General features: G+C 42.4%; 1 protein-coding gene and 1 long non-coding RNA gene across 3 annotated transcripts in view; one reads left to right on the forward strand and one right to left on the reverse strand.

Moving 5' to 3' along the window:
- The window catches only part of mib1 (MIB E3 ubiquitin protein ligase 1), a 148,937-nt gene extending 136,222 nt beyond the window's left edge, over window positions 1-12,715 (reverse strand). For both annotated transcript variants that reach the window (XM_073039296.1, XM_073039287.1), the window contains exon 1: window positions 12,339-12,715. In XM_073039296.1, the coding sequence (XP_072895397.1) occupies window positions 12,339-12,567 (229 nt within the window). In that variant the 5' untranslated portion in view covers window positions 12,568-12,715. The remainder of the gene's footprint in view (window positions 1-12,338) is intronic.
- An 18-nt stretch (window positions 12,716-12,733) lies between these two features.
- Window positions 12,734-19,323, forward strand: LOC140724769 (uncharacterized). The gene is made up of 3 exons (XR_012098173.1): window positions 12,734-12,911; window positions 13,344-13,386; window positions 18,771-19,323. It is a non-coding gene; the product is annotated as an uncharacterized lncRNA (long non-coding RNA).
- The last annotated feature ends 261 nt before the right edge of the window (window positions 19,324-19,584 follow it).

Genomic DNA, 19,584 nt, shown 5'->3' on the forward strand with positions numbered 1-19,584 from the left:
GTACACCAACTTCATTAATGCTAATAACTAATCAGCCAATCAATTGGCAGCAACTCAATGCAAAAAAGCATGTATTGTTAAGAGGTTCAGTTGTTGTTCAGACCAAACATTGGAGTGAGGAAGAATTGTGATCCAAGTAACTTTGTCTGCGGAACAATTGTTGGTACCAGACTGGGTGGTCTGAGTATCTCAGAAACTACTGATCAACTGGGATTTTCACGCACAACAGTCTTGAGTTCACAAAGAATGGTGCGAGAAACAAAAGTAAAAAATCCAGTGATCAACAGTTCTGTAGGCAAAAATGCCTTTTTACAAGAGAGATCAGAGGAGAATGCCAGACTGGTTCAAGTTGACACAAAGTAATAGTAACTCAAATAATCATGCATTACAACAATGGTGTGCAGGGCAGCATCTCTGAATGCACGTGTTGAACATTGAAGTGTATTCAAGTGTAGTCAGCAGAAGGCCACGAACATACACTCAGCGACCACTTTATTAGGTACAAGAACAGAGTGGAAGAAACTTGAGGACTACGAACAGAAGCTGATGAAACTAAATGTTACAGCAAAATTTTCAAAGTATTTTAGATTTCAAAACTGCTAAACCCCATTTCTTACATACAGTCGGCCTTCCTTATCCGCAGGAGATTGGTTCTGAAACCCCTCGCGGATACCAAAACACGTGGATGCTCAAGACCCTTATTTAACCTGTCTCAGTGCGGTGGTTTTTAGGACCCAGCGGAACCCCAGACTTTATTTAACATGTCTCAGTGCGGTGGACATTAGGACCCAGTGCAGCTCTGAATCTGCAGTGTTTCTGTTCATGAAAATAATCACGATTGAAAATAAGGTGGAAGTAATAAAGTGATTGGAAAGAGGTGAAATGCCATCGGTCATTGGAAAAGCATTAGGCTACAGTCGGTCAACGATCGGAACAATTTTAATGGAGCATATGAAAGGCCTTGCCCCGATGAAAGCTACGATTATTACTAAACAACACAGTGGTTTAATTATTGAAATACGTATGTTTCTTAAGTGCATAGTTTCTTATATGCATAGAAAGGTAAAATATGTACCATATACCAAGAAAAACGTTTTACTAACTGACGCTAATACCGGATGTACCTATTCGGACTTCAAAACGAACTTAGGAATGGAACTCATTCATAACCCAGGGACCGCCTGTACTTTTAAGTCATTTCTAGATTACTTATAATACCTAATACAAAGTAAATGCTATGTAAATAGTTGTTATACTGTATTGCTTAGGGAATAATAACAAGAAAAAATAGTCTGTACATGCTCAAACGAGTGCTGGAGAGAGAACTTCCGGGTTTTCTCAACCTGTGGTTGGTTGAATCCGCGCATGCGGAATCCGCGGATAAGGAGGGCTGACTGTATAAGCATCTTGAGGCCCTCTGTTTGTCTGTGTAGCATCCCAGCTGTTGATGTGATACGCAAGCCAGGGCAGTATGGTTTGGAGAACAAGCTGTTGCTCATGTACCAGGCTCCCCCTCTTCAAGCAGCTGATGAATTCAAAGGAACGGTAGAGACCGATACAGTTTGGTACCACTGGCGTTGCAGGAGGTGCCAGTCAGCATCGAACTCAATGTAGGACTGCCTTAGGCATTCCAACTCTGGAGTTTTCCTCAGGATTTACTCCCGAAGCCTTCCTCATGAATGGGTTAGCTGCAAGGCAGCAGAGGTTTGAGATCAAAGTTTTCCTCTTCTAGATAAGCTGCCAACCACAGCTGATGAGCCCCATCTGCCCAAAGCAACTGGTTTTAAGGTGCCAGTGATCCACCTTTGCTCCACCTCCTGTCAGTAGAAACTGTTCCAGCAGGCTTAGTAACTAAGCCACATGTATTGCTAGGAGCTGGACTTGTTTGTCAGAGACTATTTGAGATGCACACCCATTGGATGTACTTAATAGGTAGTGGGAGCTTATCCCTATTACCATCCCCGGCTATAACAATTTCAAGGAATCATAAATACCCGCAAACATAAAAAGGGTGGTACACTAACATATTGGTTAGTGCATAACCTGCTGCAGTCCGCAAGATTGTATGTTCTCTCTGTGAACATGTGGGTTTCCTCTGGGTGCTCCAGTTTCCTCCCACTTTTCAAAGATGCATGGGTTAGTAGGTTAATTGTTCATATGGTAGTAATTGGGCAGCATAGGCTTCTTGGGCAGGAAGGGCCTGTTATCATGCTGCATCTCTAAATAAATAAAATCTACCACCATAAATGAGTGCTGCATAGTTCACAAAAGACAACTTTCACAGGAGCACTTCACTTTGATGCCCTCTAGAAAATCATCTATAAAATTGAAAAACTTGTAATAGGTAGAGATCAAGTAAAGTAAGCCGAGTAAATGGAAATCTAAGCAGATATTTTAATTGTCAATGGGAGATGGGGGGGGGGGGGGACAAATGCAAATGAAATCAGGATTGGAAAGGGGGTGGTACCATGACACAGCAAGTAGACCTGATGGCTTACAGCTCCAACAACCCAAGCTTAACCCTGATCTCCAGTGCTGATAGTATGGAATTTGCACATTCTCTTACATACATACTCTAGTTCAAATAGAACCTGGACTAGTTGATGGGAATGCAGGAGAATAAAAAAGTCATTACTGTAAAATTAGAATAAATGGGTGCTTGATGGTTTGCATGGACATAGATGTCTGAAGGGCATATATTCTATATCATTTTGCAACATACCAGATATTCTTCTATTCCAATATACTACACCACTAATAATGAAAAAGAGAGACCCACATGCTTCAAATCAGTCACCATCATCTTTGTACCAAAGAATTCTGTACTTTCGCACCTAAATGCCCTGTGCCACTGATACTAATCAACATGAAGTGCTTTGAACAGGTAATAGCACATATCAAAAACACCATTCCTGCCACACTGCTTACCATCTTACATACTGCATACACTGCATACAATATGCTTACCATCAAAACCATTCTACGACAGTTACCACAGCATCTGTCATGCGCCTGGTGCTGAGGCACCCAAGAACAAGGACAATTGTCAGAATACTGTTTCTGGGTATCAGTTCAGCATTCAACATTATTTTCCCACAGACCTTGCTGAACAAACTTTTACTCCTCAGTCTAAATACACCACGGTGCAACTGGGTGTTGGACTTCCTAACCAACAGGCTGCAGTCAGGAAACACAAACGCTCATGCCTCCCCATCATCAACACGGGTGCCCCCCCCCGCAAGGCTGTGTGCTAAGCCCATTGCTGTGCATTCTGCTCACACATGACTGCACAGCCAAACACACGAATAATCACGTTGTCAAGTTCGGCAATGACACAACAGTGATATGCCTCACCACCAACAATGATGAGACGAGCCAGAGACGAAGTGGAAGAGCTAGAGACCTGGTGTCAGGCAAATAATCTCTTCCTCAACATCAACAAAACAAAGACTTAACGACTTCAGAATTTGACCTACTCACGTCCCCTTACATCAGCAGCACAGCAGTGGAAACTGTGACAAGTTTCAAACTCCTGTGAGTGCACATCTCACACAACCCCTCATGGTCGCAGGACACATTCTACACAATTAGGAAAGCTCAGCAACACTTCTACTTTCTGAGGAGACTGGACAGAGCTGGACTACCGGTACTCATATCCTTCTACAGGTGCACAGTCGGGAGCATCCTAACATGCTGCATTATTACCTGGTACAGAATCTGCACTGCAGTGGGTAAAAAGTCTCTAAGAGTACTCAAAACTGCCCAACCCTATAGTATTTGACTCCAAGGGTAAGCCCCTGACTATATGCCCTACCTATATCTCTCATAATTTTATATATTTAATCAGGTTGTCCCTCAGCCGTCAACACTCCAGAGCAGACATTTCCAGGTTGTCTAACCTCGCCTTTAGTTAATATTCTCCAGTCCAGGAAATAAACTGGCGAATCTCTTCTGCAACCTCTCGAAAGCCGCCACATCCTTCCCATACTGTGGCAACCAGAACTGCAAACTATACTTCAGAGGAGGACAAACTAAAGTTTTATACAGCTGCAACACGACGTACCAACTTGTGCTGTCACTTTCAGGGAGCTATGGACTTGCATGGTAACACTGTTATTGTCAATAACAATGTCAAAGGAACCTAAAAGTCCTAGGTTGACCTGAAACGAAAAATACATTTACTGGCACAAGGGTAATATGCAAGTGTGTCTAAAAATAATCAAAGAAAACAAGCACATGCCAAAAAGATGAAATACAAGCAAAAACACTAGAACCACCAGAGTCTACGCAATGCTTGAGGATGGAGTCATGAAGTTAACATTTCAGATCACAAACATTTTGTTTGATGTTAGCTGTATTTCACATTCCCTGTTTAACATAACATATAACAGTATAGCAGAGTACTGGCTCTTCAGCCCACAATGTTGTGCCGACCAATATATATATCCCCTCCACAATCAATCTAACCCTCCCCTCATACACAGCCCATAGGACCTCATTTTCCTGAACCCATTTGCCAATCTAAGTCTTTCAGACAGACCTATTGTATCAGCCTCTACCACCACAACCAGACATGTATTCCAGGCACTCACTACTCTGTGTAAAAAGTTCTACCTCTGACATTGTCCTTAAACTTTCCTTCACCCACCTTAAAACAGATGTCCTCTGGTATTAGCCATTGCTGTCCTGGGAAAAAAAGGTGCCAGCTGTTCACTCTATCTTTGCCTCTCATATACACCTCAATTAATACGCCTCACATCCTCTGTCATGTACTCCAAAAGTCTCTTAAAAGACCCTATCATATCCACCTCCACCACCATTGCCAGCAGCCCATTCCACGCACTCACCATCTCATCTCAGTCATTTATAAAAATCACAAAGAGTAGGGGTCACTTCTGGGCAGAACACACTCCACCTACTACCACCTTCTGCCTTCTGTGGGGCAAGCCAATTCCACAGAAATTCTACTTCCTTGGAAAACACAAATAGGCTCGCAAGGGACAATCTGCCCCTCATAAAGCCATGCTGACTATCCCCAACAGGACTGCTTCTCCAAATGCTCATAAATCCTGGCTGTAGAATCCTCTACAGCTGTAGCTTACCCACCACTAATATTAAAACTCACTGATGTTTCCAAGATTATCTCTATTAATTTTCTTGAACAATGGAACAATATCCACCCTCCAATCCTCTGGTACCATTCCTGTGGCCAAGGAGGATGTCAACACCTTAGCCATCACTTCCCAAAATAACCTGGGCCAAAGAAAACTGGGGTATATCCTGTCCTTCCTGGGGACTTATCTATCTGAATGTTTTTCAGAAGCTCCAAAACTACCTCTTTCTTACTCTCAAGATGCTCCAGCACATTAGCCTGTTCTATGTTGGCCCTGGTGAATACAGAGGCAAAGTATTCATTGAAGACCCTCCAGCCTCCAGGGATATGTTTCCCCTTTTATCGACAAGAAGTCTACCATCATCTTCCTGTTCTTCAAGTACATGTAGAACAATCTAGGACTTTTCCTTGACCCCACTTGCCAACACCTCATGTACACTTCTAGCCATATGTAAGCTGCTTCTTCAGCTGCTACCTAAAATTTTTTGAACCATTCTGTCGTTGATTTACTCTTGTGCTTCAGATCATTGTCTTGTTGCATCATCCAACTTCTACTAAACGGTAGATGGACCGCTACTTTGACATTTTCCTGTAAAATGTCTTGATACAATTTTGAATTCTTTGTTCCCTCAATGACTGCAAGCTGAAGGGTCCTGAGGCAGCAAAGCAGCCCCAAACCATGGCACTCCTTCTATCATGCTTTAGAATTATGATGAGGTTTTGGTGTTGGTGTGCAGTGCCCTTTTTCCTCCAAACATAGTGGCGTGCATTTCTGCCAAAAATTTAAACTTTTATCTCATCTGTCCATAGAACACTGTCCCAGAAGCATTGTGGAACATGGCCTTTTGCAAACTTGTGACATGCAACAATTTTTTTGGATAGCAGTGGTTTCCTCCATGGTGTCCATCCATGCACACTATTCTTACTCAATGTTTTTCTTATAATGGACAGATGAACAGAGACCATAGCAAATTCTAGAGATTTCCGCAGGTCTTTTGCTGTGACCCTTGGGTTCTTTTTCACCTCCTTCAACATTGCATGTTGTGCTCTTGGAGTGATCTTTACAGGATGTTCAATCCTAGGGAGAGTAGCAACAGTACTGAAATATCCCTACATTTGCAGTCAATTTCTCTTACTGTGGACTAATGAACATGTAGGTCTGTAGATATGCTTTTGTAGCCTTTTCCAGCTGCATTCACCTCTACAATTCTTCTCCTCAGATCCTCTTGAAAGTTGTTTCAATTGAGGCATGGTGCACATGAACAGATCTTTCTTAAGAGCAAACTCTGTCAGTAACCTGACTTTGTGTGTCTTTCTTTAATATATAGGACAGGGCACATCTACAACCCACACCTCCAATCTCATCTCATTGACTGGAACACACACAAAATGCTGGTGGAACGCAGCAGGCCAAGCAGCATCTACAGGAAGAAGTACAGACTACGTTTCGGGCCGAGACCCTTCATCAGGACTAAATGAAAGAAAAGATTTGAAAGTAGAGGGGGAAGGGGGAAATCCAAAATGATAGGAGAAGACAGGAGGGGGAGGGGTGAAGCTAAGCTGGAAAGGTGATTGGCAAAAGGGATACAAGGCTGGAGAAGGGAGAGGATCATGGGACGGGAGGCCTAGGGAGAAAGAAAGGGGGAGGGGAGCACCAGAGGGAGATGGAGAACAGACAAAGAATGATTGTGAGAGGGGCAGAGAGAGAAAAAAAGGAGGGGGGTAAATAAATAAATAATGGACGGGGTAAGAAGGGGAGGGGGGGCATTAACAGAAGTTAGAGAAATCAATGTTCATGCCATCAGATTGGAGGCTGCCCAGACGGAATATAAGGTGTTGTTCCTCCAACCTGAGTGTGGCTTCATTGACTGGAACACCTGAATCCAAATAGCTTTTGCAGAAGTCACCCCTTATTCTTCTGAACTGTAGTGAATACAGGCCCAGAGCCATCAAACACTCTTCATACATCAAGCTGTTCAATCCTGAAATCATTTTCATGAACCCTCTCCATTTTTAGCTTGTCCTTTCTAAGGGGCCCAAAACTGCTCACAATACTCCAACTGTGGCCTCACCAGAACTTTATAAAGTCTCAATATCATATCCTTGCTTTTATATTCTCGTCCTCTTGAAATGAATGCTAACATTGCATTTGTCTTCCTCAACATAGACTCAACCAGCAAATTAACCTTCAGGGAATCCTGCACAAGGACTTTCAAGTCCCTTTGTGCTTCAGCTTTTTGTATTTTCTGTCCATTTAGAAAATAGTCAACTCTTTCATTTCTTACACTGAAGTGCATTGCCATACACTTCCCTACAGTATCTCCTATCTGCCACTTCTTTGCCCATTCTCCTAATCAGTCTAAGTCCTTCTGTAGCCTCTCTGCTTCTTCTAATTTTTCTTGGTACATAGACAATGCTGGTACCATAACTTACTGGACACTTCAGTTTTCCGGTTGTGGACTTTATCAAACAGTAATGGTTATGTTGCTTGCCCTTAACAACGGTAAATAAAGATATCCAATATATTAACACTGTGACAATAGACCAAACTTTCAACACGAGATGTGCAGCTGATGCTCCCATTAACACTGTTCAGGACTATTATAAAACAGTGCAAAATGCTGTTACAGAAACTTCGTTGAGGAACTGCAATGTTAATTGTATCCAAAGTGACTACATTGACAGAGGTGGCAATCAAATCTGTTTTGTTACGGGTGGAGATGAAATTCATTAGATTTTGCAAATATACTCATCTGGGCAATCAGCAAATATTTTATCACCTTCCTGATTGGATCTTCATTGATAGGGTAGAATGAATGCAGCACAACTGAGAATAGGCCCTTTTTCCCCTATATCTGCTCCACTATTCAATAATGGTGATCTTCTCTTCTCATTATCACTTTCATACACACACAGACTTCATATCTCTAACTTCACCTAATATTAAAAAATCTATTGATTTTTATCAACAACCAAGTCTCCACAACCCATTGATTAGAGAATTCCAAGGATTTACTTTCCTCTACATGAAGAAACTGCCTCTCACATCCGTTCTAAATATTGGCACCCTTAATCTAAAACCCCTGATTCTCAACAGCCCAGCTAGATGAAACATCAACAGACCTGATGAAGCATATTGGCCCGAAATGTCAACTGTTTACTTTTTTTTCCCCAAAGATACTGCCTAGCCTGCCAAGTTCCTCCAGAATTTTGTGTGTGTTGCTTTGGATTTCCAGTATCTGCAGATTTTCTAATATTTGTGAAGCATCAACTCTGTCTACCCCATCAAGCTTCTTAACCATTTTGTACATTTCAGTGAAATCATCTTATTACATGCAGGCCATTTAATCTCTTCTTATATGATAAAGCATCATGCAAAAAATTAATCTATTGAACTTTCAAAAATATATCCTTCTGTCAGTAGACCAGACATGTATTTAACATTCCAAACTGCAGAGTCACCAGAGCAGAATCCTCCACTCTTCTGCCTTTTGCCAAAGAGGCTAAAATACAACTTGCCTTCCTCAGTGATTTGAGTGTAAGGACACCAAGATCCCCCTGAAGAGTAACACTCTTCTGTCCCTCAATATTTAAAAACTACTTGACGTTTATAACCTTTCTACATTATACTTGCCTCGCTTATTCATTTTACTCTGCTGTATTTTCTAAAACTAACAAAAGGCAAGCCATGGCCATTGCTTTACAACTGCAATGCTGATAAAGTCCATAATTTCAAGCAACAACCCATCATTGGTAACCCATCAAGTGGCAATTGTGAAAACAATATTATTGGTAATGCTACTGAAGCTGACATTCCTCTATATTCCAAGTACACTCGGTTGAAAGCTTATTATGTCTTCATTCTTCCCTTTTCTACAAGACTTCAGAGAAAATCCATATTCAGTCTCCACAACCCAAACCAAAGCAGTTAAATACACAGGCAAGCACACATTTTCTATATGCAATATCTTATGCCAATTTTGCCATTTTTATAATTAGGCAAAAAAATCCACTCAAACCAACAATGTTGTGTGAAACTAGTGCCAAGTGTCAGATAAAGTAGCAAATGCTACCATTGTTATCAAAAGCAACTCTGAATTGCTCATGCAGCAGCTTCATATTAAACAATCTCAAATATTTCAATGACATTGACAGCTTCCTGCCCAATTACAACAAATTTAATGCCTATTTCCCAAGATTCCTTTATTCTTTTTCTGTTTAAAAAAATCTTTAATTACCAACTATCCAAAATCTTCAAAAGTTAGAATTCAAAGACTCAAACTTTCTGAATAAAGAAATTACTCATCAACTTGTATCTGAATTGCCAACCCTTCAATGAATGATTCTGTCCAATGGACTCTATAATAGATGAAAGAGCCTCTCAGCATCTACCTTATCAATCCCTCAAAATCTCTAAAGACTTAATAGGATCGTCACTTGTTCTTTTAAACCCGTGATTATAAACCCATGATGATTCTTCCTTAAAGAATAATCCCCTCATTCAAGAGATTCATTGAACAAACCAAGCACCCTGTATTGCTTTTAAGGTAAGTATATTATTCCTTCGATGTAGAGCTATGCACAGTACTGCAGACACAATCTCACCTATTACTACAGGCCTTTCTTATTCTTGTACTCCAAAGCCTTGTCATGAAAGGTTCAAGATCAGGTTTATCACCACCGGCATGTGTGCTGATAGTTAACATATTATTTCACTTTTAACTGCTTAGCGTTAACTACAGCAAGTCAAGTTTATTGTCATTAACTATACAGGTGTGTATAATGTATATAGAAAAGAGACATTTCTCCGAACCAGGGTGTAAAGCACAGTAGTACACATAATAACTCATGAAGGTAAAGGATAAAATCTACAGATGAATCACACATAAATAACAAACTAAAGTCCATAAATTAAATATTGTAAGATACAGAACAGATAAACCAGTGACACTCCGAAGGCAGTGTGGCAGGAGTTCAGAAGCCTAATGGCCTTAGGGAAGAAACTGTTTCTCATCCTGACTGTTCTTGTTTTTAAGCATCAGAGTTTCCTGCCTGATGGTAGAAAGTCAAAGAGGATGCTGGATGGATGGGTGAGATCCTTGATAATACTAGGGGCACTCCTAGATAATAATATGCAGCACTCCTGATAAATATCCCTGATACATGGTAGGGAGACCCCTATGATCCTCTCAGCTGTTCTCACAGTCTTTTGTAAGGGCTTCCGTTTTGCCGCTTGGTTGCTCCCATACTAGATGGAGATGCAGCTTGTCAGGACGCGCTCAATGGTGCTCCCGTAAAATGCAGTTAGTTCCTATGTGCCAAGTAAAAGCACAATCAAGACCACCAAGCAACTGTTCATTGTTCTATTCTTTCTATTAAAATAAACATGGCAATTTCCAAAATAACAAGTCATGAGCCATTGTCTTAAGATACGTCATATGTAAACTGTTGACATCTTCCTCATCAGTTCACTTTACCACATATTGATATAATTACTTTGCTCTCTCACCAAGGCTATGAACTTAAAGATTGTAAAGAGCCAAGGACCCAGTACTTGGTCCTAGCTGTATCATTTTTTGAGCAGATGGGGCTCGTTAGCCGTGGTTGGCAGCTCATCTGGGAGAACGAAATCTCTGATCTCAAACCTCTGCTGTCTTGCGTCTATACCCATTCATGGGGAGGGCTATGGAGGTAAACACAGAGAGAAAAATCTGGAGCTGGAGTCTAAGGCAGTCCTACATTGAGTTAATGCTGACTGGCAACTCCTGCGATGCTGCTGGTGCCAAACTATATCGGGTTCATCAGATGCACGAAGAGGGCAACAGTTTGATCTCCATATTGTACTGCCCTGGCTTGTGTATCCAGATAGCTAGGACATAACATCCATGGTCGACTCTGACCAGCAGAGGCTCATCATCATCACCAATGTGCCATTATAGTAACAGTTTAACAAAATGAAATAACACCAATATTCTTGCTCATAACACTAAAATTTCTACCAGTAATAGCCATTGACTTACTGCACATAGAAACCCAAATGATGACTCAACTTGATTCTGAAAATACGTACTTTCCCTAAAAGTTATTACACCTGCTCCAAATAACCCACCAGAATTACAGATTCAAAACAATAACTGTTTCTGACAACCATCTCAGATAAAAGCTGGATTAACAATGGATGACAGCTCAAAACAGGTACACAAAATGGAAATCCTTCACACTGACCATACAAAAAGCTTTGCAGATATTTCAGACTCAACGATATGATGTGCTATAATAACAAAACACTTGAGGGACTGATGTTGGGTGGGACTACAAGTAGATATAATGGGTTAAGGGTGCAAGGTGAAAAATTTAAGGAAACATGAGGGGAAACTTTTGAAATAGAGGGTCCCAAGAGTGTGGAATGAGCTGCAGCACAAGTAATGCATGTGAGGACAATTTCAAACTTGGAGAAGTTTGGATATGTACATGGATAGCTGGGTTATGGAGGGCTATGGTCCTAGTACAGGTCGATGGTAGTAGGAGGTTTAAATGGTTTAGCATGAACTAGATGGACAGAATGACCTGCTTCTGTGCTGTTCTCTTCTATGACAGTTTGCAAATCTTTTCCATGATGTAATCTATACTTTCTTTATACAATAAGACTGAAGCTGCATGGGGGGAGGGGGGGGGGTAGGTGAAGCGTCATAATCCATTTTCATTCAAAAAAAAGGTCATTCAAAGGTAGTGGTTAATTTTGAAGCTCTATTTACAGTAAGTAGTCAGCTCTAACTACAACACAGATTGTTTTAACAACCGAATGAATTGCTCTCAACTAACACAAAACAATTTCGTGAAAAGTAAAGCTGAGAGTGAAGAAAGCATTAAATCCCGAAAGAGTAATGTTTAGTTGCACTACTCCAGCAAAGAATCTATATATCTTTTTTTAAAATCGCCCAATTCTACATAAATTTATTTTTGGGCGATCATAGGCAATTCAACGTCAGTAATTACTCTCAGATCCTCATTTGCAGCAGTACATTAATGTTTTCCTGCTTCAATTGCTATTTTTCGGAGTTAACTGTAATTCATATCCATTGTTAATGAGGACATTTTTAAAGAGTATTTAAAATTGTGTTGTGTCCAATGAAGGTTCTCGGCCTCGCCGCGGCGCGGCCTGCACCGTACAGATTTTTGGACAGTCAACAATGAAGAGCCCCTGGCCCGGCCTCCGTTCCCTTACCTGTCGGTGCGCTGTCGAGAATGCGCAGGTCGTAGGCCCCGGAGCAGCGGTAGTTGGCGGCGGTGCCGTTATCCCAAACCACCACCACCTCCTCGGGGCTCTCAAAGCTCCTGACGGTACCCACATGCCCCTCTCCTCCGTCCTGCTTGCCCCATTTCCAGTCGGGGCCCCGCACCACTCGGGCCCCAACTCCCTCCATCATCACCCGATTGTTCCTGGCGCCGCTCATTGCCGAGCCCCGGGACTTAGCTCGGTGCCGGCGACGGCAGCGGAGCGCGAGGACAACACGGGCGGGCGCGCGCGCTTCCGCGGGCACCCGACCGAACGGTTTTTTTTTGTTGTCGGGAGATCCGGGACCTCAGCAGGATGGAAAGGCGAGAGCCGGGCAAGGCGACGCGTGCGCGATCGCCCTCTACTCGCCACTAGGTCGCCGCCATGTTTCATACGGGCATCGAGCTCCTTCAATTTGTCCCGGGGTAAGGAGGTAGTTCTTGCCCGGTACGTGCGATAAGTTAAAAGGTAGTGAAGCAGAATGGGGAGCAGAGATAATAATGTCAAGCTTGCACTCTTAGGGTGAGTATCACCGAGGCTGGTTCTCCAGTGACGGACTGATGGAGCCCTGCAATGTTGCTAGTTGTCTTTTCCATTAAACACTCTGCGGGACTTCCCACCCGTTGGGCGTAAAAGACACTACTTCAGAGAAGAGTAATAGAGTTAGCTCGGACTAACTGTCATATTTTTCTTAGGGAGCCGACCCAGATTTTGTTTGGACTGTTTAATATTTTTTGGGAGGGTGTGGGCATCGCATATTTTTACCGTCCCTATTTGCCCTCGAGGGGTTGATGAAGTACTTTCTTGAACTACCGTGCTTCTTCTTTGACATGTATTCGCACAGTGTGTTGGTGGGCGGGAAGTTCCAGAATTTAGACCAAGGTACGATGAAAGAATAGATGCTGCAGGCATTTTGTGTGTTACGAGAGTAACTACGATGTATTTCTATTTCAGGGTTGGAATGACGCGGCACGGAAAGGAGAATCCACAATAAAAGGTGTTCCTGAGTTTTTAATGCCCTTATCCTTGGTGGTTGAGATTATGTATTTGGAGGCTACTGTTAGACCAGTATCAGCAACGTACTTTGTAGAGGATCCTCATTGTGGTCGCTGTGTGCAAGTGGTAGAGAATGAATGTTTAGGGTGGCAACACACACAAAATGCTGGTGGAACACAGCAGGCCAGGCAGCATCTATAGGAGAAGTACTGTCGACGTTTCGGGCGGAGACCCTTCGTCAGGACTAACTGAAAGAAGAGATACTAAGAGATTTGAAAGTAGTGGGGGGAGGGGGAAATTGGAAATGATAGGAGAAGACCGGAGGGGGTGAGATGAAGCTAAGAGCTGGAAAGGTGATTGGCGAAAGTGATACAGAGCTGGAGAAGGGAAAGGATCATGGGACGGGAGGCCTCGGGAGAAAGAAAGGGGGAGGGGGGGGGATTTAGGGTGGCGGATTGATCTTTATTGCTTATGTAACTGTTCTCATGGAGAATATAATATGACTTCGGGGTATGAGAAGGTGAGTTAAATTATACTTTACCTCTGATTTGTAGGTTCAATCTACTGGCTGATCATTGGCAACTCCGTAATGTTGTTCGATCCCTCACTCATCAACATTATGAGATCACAACTGATCAGATATTTAATCAGCAATTAACAAATAGCAAGATTGTTAATTTCAAGGTTGAGTGTTTTGCCGTCCGCCAGGCTCTTAAATTTGAAATTAGTCTGTAATCAGCCAATGTTTGCGTGTTGCCTAAGTCGTCTTTGGAGCGTTTAGTTTATTGAGGGACCATGAAGGAAGTTCAACGTTTTACAACGATCAGAACTTTCTGCTCTAATGAGTGAAGGTCATCAATGAAGTAGCTCAGGACGGTTAGGCCTAGGAATTCCTGCAGTGATGCTCTGAGGTGAAGTAACAAGGGCACAGCAGCGAAGCAGTTAGTGACACACTATTACAGCACCAGTGACCTGGGTTCAATTCCAGCCTCTGCCTGTAAGTCTAGAATTGTAGGTTCCGCCTGTAACTGTGTGGGTTTCCTCGGGGTGCTCTGGTTTCCTCCCACATTCCAAAGATGTAATGGTTGGTAGGTTAATTGATCACATGGGGGTAATTGGGCAGAGCGGGCACTCTGGGCCGGGAGGGCGTATTACTCTGCTATATCTCTAAAAATAAAACAATTTCCTATGTGCAAGATGATTCAGTCAATGGAGTTATTTCTTCCCTTAGTAAAATTGCTGGATTTATTTGATGCATGCACAGTCCCTAATAACAAGTATATGTATGTTTGTGTATTTGGAGCCTACAGCCTTCCTTCACGGGGGAAAAAGTGCAAGCCTGAGAGTGTGTGCAGGCACAAATTCAAAATTTAGGTTATTATTTATTTATTGAGATAGAGTGCAGAATAATCACTCTGAGATACACCACCCACAATCCCCCAGTTTAACCCTTGCCTAGTTATGGGACAATTTACAATAACCAATTAACCTACCAGCCAGTGCATGTTTCTGCTGTGGGAGGAAGCCCATGTGGTCATGGGGAGAATGTATAAACTTCTTACAGGCAGCGCAGGATCCTTTTAATTCTCAATCAAATCACAGGCCCTCCAGATATGCAAATACTTACCTTTGTTTCAATATCACTTTGATATAAAACAAAATCTGTCATTATTATTGTATTCTTGAGAGATTGCGTGTGAACATTGGCTACCCTGTTTCATACCCTGAGAAGGAACAGGAGTACCTCTGTCTTAAAATATATAAAAAATGTTGACTTCAGTGTGCAATGGAGAAGAATGTAACTGGACTCCTGGCATGAAAATTCTGTGTCGCCTGTCTTAAATAAGTGCTATTTATTTTCAATGATCCATCGTCACTGATGCCACTTATTCTAGATTCACTCACAGCATAAATCATTCTCTTAACTTCCAATCTATCAAGATCCTTAAAGATCTTCTATACTTTAGACTGGTGCTTTCTTTTTCTGAACTCCAGCTATTCCAAGCCCAGATTGTCCAGCTTCTCCATCTGAACAATCCGGCTGGTAGCAGTCTTGTAAATCTCAAAACTGCTTCCAAGTCATTTGCATTCTTTTGTAAATAAGGGCTCCAGCATTGTACATGATATTCCTGATCTACTAACCCAACCCGCCCTTCCTCTTATTTCTTTGCACCAGCTATCTTCCCTCAGAGTTCTCAAACTGGGGTCCACAAACCCCTTGGTTAATGGCAGGGATCCATGATATAACAAAGGTTAGGAACCCCTGATCAACACTCTCAGAACTGATTCAGTTCATGACCTGAAACATTAACTGTCCCTTTCCTTCCACAGACACTTCACCAACACTCCACTGTATGTTTTAATTTTGTTTTATTGTAGAATGTTCAAGTACATTTGCTATCAAAGTACAAAAAGACCATAAGACATAGGCTAGATGGCCTAATTCTGCTCCTATTGAGTCTGTTCTGCCATTCAATCATGGCTGTTTTTTTTTTTACCCCCTCCTCAGCCCCACTCTTCTGCCTTCTCCCCGTAACATTTGATGCTGTGGCCAATCAAAAACTTATGAATCTCTGCTTGAATTACACCCAGTGACCTGGCCTCCACAGCTGCCTGTGGTAAAAAGAATTCCACAAATTCACTACCCTCTGGCTAAAGAAATTTCTCTGCATCTCTGTTTTAAATGGATGCCCTTCTATCCTGAGGCTGTATCTTCTTGTCCTAGACTGCCCCACCATGGGAAACATCCTTTCCACACCTACTCTGGCTAGGCCTTTAATATTCAAAAGGTTTCAATGAGATCCACACTCATCCTTCCAAATTTCTGCATGTCCAGGCCCAGAGCCATCAAATGTTCCTCATATGATAACCCTTTCATTCCCTGAAACATCCTTGTGAACTTCCTCCAAACCCTTTCCTTAAGCACATCTTTTCTTAAATAAGGAGCCCAGAACTGTTCACAATACTGAAGGTGAGGCCTCACCAATGCTTTATAAAGCCTCAGCATCACATCCCTGCTCTTGTATTCTAGTCCTCTTGAAATGAATGCTAACATTGCATTGCCTTCTTCACCACCAACTCTCTCTGCAAATTAACCTTTAGGGTGTTCTGCACAAGGACTCCCAAGTCCCTTTGCATCTCAGATTTCTGGGTTTTCTCCCTATTTAGAAAATAGTCTGCACATTTATTTCTTCTACCAAAGTGCATGACCATGCATTTTCCAACATTGTATTTCATTTGCCACTCTCCTGCCCATTCTCCTAATCTGTCGAAGTCCTTCTGCAGCCTACCTGTTTTCTCAACACTACCTCCACCAATCTTCATATCATACCATCTGCAAATTTGGCAAGAAAGCCATCTATTCCATCATCTAAGTCATAAAAAGAAGTAGTCACAACACCGACCCCCGCGGTACACCACTAGTCACTGGCAACCAACCAGAAAAGGATCCTTTTATTCCCACTCACTGCCTCCTATCAATCAACCAATGCTCTAACCATGCTACTAACTTTACTGTAATACCATGGGCTCTTAACTTGGTAAGCAGCCTCATGTGTGGATTCTTGTCAGGCCTTCTCAAAATTCAAACATAAAACATCCACCACATCCTCTTTATCTATCCTACTTGTAATTTCCTCAAAGAATTCCAACAGGTTCATCAGGTAAGATTTTCCCTGAAGGAAACCATGCTGACTTTGTCCTATCTTGTCCTGTGTCACCAAGTACTCCATAACCTCATCCTTAACAATTGATTCCAACATCTTCCCAACCACCGAGGTCGGACTAACAGGTCTGTAATTTTCTTTCTGGTGCCTTCCTCCTTTCTTAAATAGCAGAGTGACATCTGCAATTTTCCATTCCTCTAGAACCACGCCAGAGTCCAATGATTCTTGAAAGATCATCACTAATGCCTCCACAATCCCTTTATGCTACTTCTTTCAGAACCCTAGAGTGCAGTGGACTGGGTGACCTGTGCATCTTTAATTCTTTTAGCCTTTTGAGCGGCTTCTCCTTTGTAATAGTAACTGCACTCACTTCTCTTCCCTCACACCCTCGCACCTAGCACACTGCTAGTGTCTACCAGAGTGAAGACTGATGTAAAATATTTATTTATTTCATCTGCCAGCTCCTTGTCCCCCATTGTTATTTCTCTGGCCTAATTTTCTAGTGGTTCTATATCCACTCTCTTTCATTTTTTAAATACTTGTAAAAGCTTTTACTATCCAGTTTGATACTGTTTGCTAGCTTGCTTTCATATTTCACCTTTTCCCTCTGAATGATTCTTTTAGTTGCTCTCAACTAAAATCATAATCATATTGAAATCAATCATATTGTGATCACTACCTCCTAAGGGGTCCTTTGCCTAAAGCTCCCTAATCGCCTTCAGTTCATTACATAACACCCAATGCAATATAGCTGATCCCCTATTAGGCTAAACAACAAGCTATTCTAAAAAGCGATCTCGTAGGCTTTCAACAAACTCACTCTCTTGAGATCCATTACCAACATGATTTTCCCAATCTACCTGCATGTGAAAATCTCATGACTATCATAAGATTGCCCTTTTGACACACCTTTTCTATTTCCTTTTGTAATCCGTAGTCCACATCCCAGCTACTGTTTGGAGGCCTGTATATAACTGCCATCAGGGTACTTTTACCCTTGCAGTTTCTTAACTCAACCCACAAGGATTCAACATCTTCCAATCCTATATCACATCTTTCTACTGATTTGATGCCATTCTTTACCAGCAGAGCCAGGCCACCTCCTCTGCCTACTTTCCTAACCCTCCGATACAATGTGTAACCTTCGACATTTAGCTTCCAACTACAACCATCCTTCAGCCATGATTCAGTGATGGCCACAATATCATACCCGACGATCTGTAATAGTGCAACAAGATAATCTTATTTCTTATACTCCGTGCATAGAGATATAACACTTGAACTGCTGCATTCACTGCCCTTTCTGATTCTGCATCCATAACACACTGATACTCACTCTGCTGCCTGCAATTATGTCCTATTTTCTGCCTGCCCTTCCTGACAGTCCGACTGCACACTATCTTTGCTTTTTTCTTTTACCATCTGTCCTGTCCTGAGTTCCATCACTCCAGTTTCCATCCCCTTACCAAGTAAGTTTAAACCCTCCACAGAATCTTCTGTCTGTTCCTCTGACTACTAGGTCCCCTATCACTACCACTCCCTTCTTCCCCTTCTGCGCCATAGACCCATGCTCAGTGCCAGTAACCTGGTCTCTGCGGCATTCCCTTGGGAGGTCATCCCCCACAACAGTATATCCAAAACGGTATACTTATTATTGAGAGGAATGGCCACGGGATGCTCTACGCTAACTACCTAATCACATTTCCATTTCTCCTGACAGTCACCCAGCTACTCGCCTCCTGCAACTTAGGGGTGACTCCAATCGATGATCTCCGCACTCTCCGTTACAAGCTGAAGGTTATCCCAGCTGCTGCTCCTGATCCCTAACACGATCCACAAGGAGCTCCAGCCGGATGCACTTCACGCAGGACCCCAACATCCGGCATGAAGAACACACAATGGCCATTTAAATTACACTCAGTACCCCTGACACAGTAAGAAAAAAGGGACACGGAACAGAAACTTACCTGTACGATTTACGGGGAATCAACGCCTCTTCCGAGCTGTAGCCTCCTTTGAGCCAAAGCCTGACTCTCCCACTCCGAAGTATGGCTGCTCTGCTCTGCCAAACATTACATGGATTTTCTGGTGTAGTCTGTTTTGTCATGTGCTTTTGTGATATCATTCTGGAGGAACGTTGTCTCATTTTTTAACTGCATTGCATTTGTGGTTTCTAAATGACAATAATCTGAATCTGAATCTGATCTGAATGTAAACACACAAAATGCTGGCAGAACTCAGCAGGCCAGACAGCATCTATGGGAGGAGGTAGTGACGACGTTTCGGGCTGAAACCCTTCATCAGGAGTGAAGTAACATGGGATGGTGGAGAGGGGATAAGAAGTGGGGGGAGGGATGAAGTAGAGAGCTGGGAAGTGATAGGCTGGAGGGAAATGGGCTGAGGGAAGGTGGAGAATTATGGGAAATAAAAGAGAAAGAAAGGTAGGGCTGGGGGGAGATTATAGTGAGGGGGGAAAAGAGAGAGAAAGAGAACCAGACTAAAATAATAGGGATGGGGGTAAGGGTGGTGGGCAG

The sequence above is a fragment of the Hemitrygon akajei genome, chromosome 1, assembly GCF_048418815.1.
Source record: "Hemitrygon akajei chromosome 1, sHemAka1.3, whole genome shotgun sequence".
NCBI lineage: Eukaryota > Metazoa > Chordata > Chondrichthyes > Myliobatiformes > Dasyatidae > Hemitrygon > Hemitrygon akajei.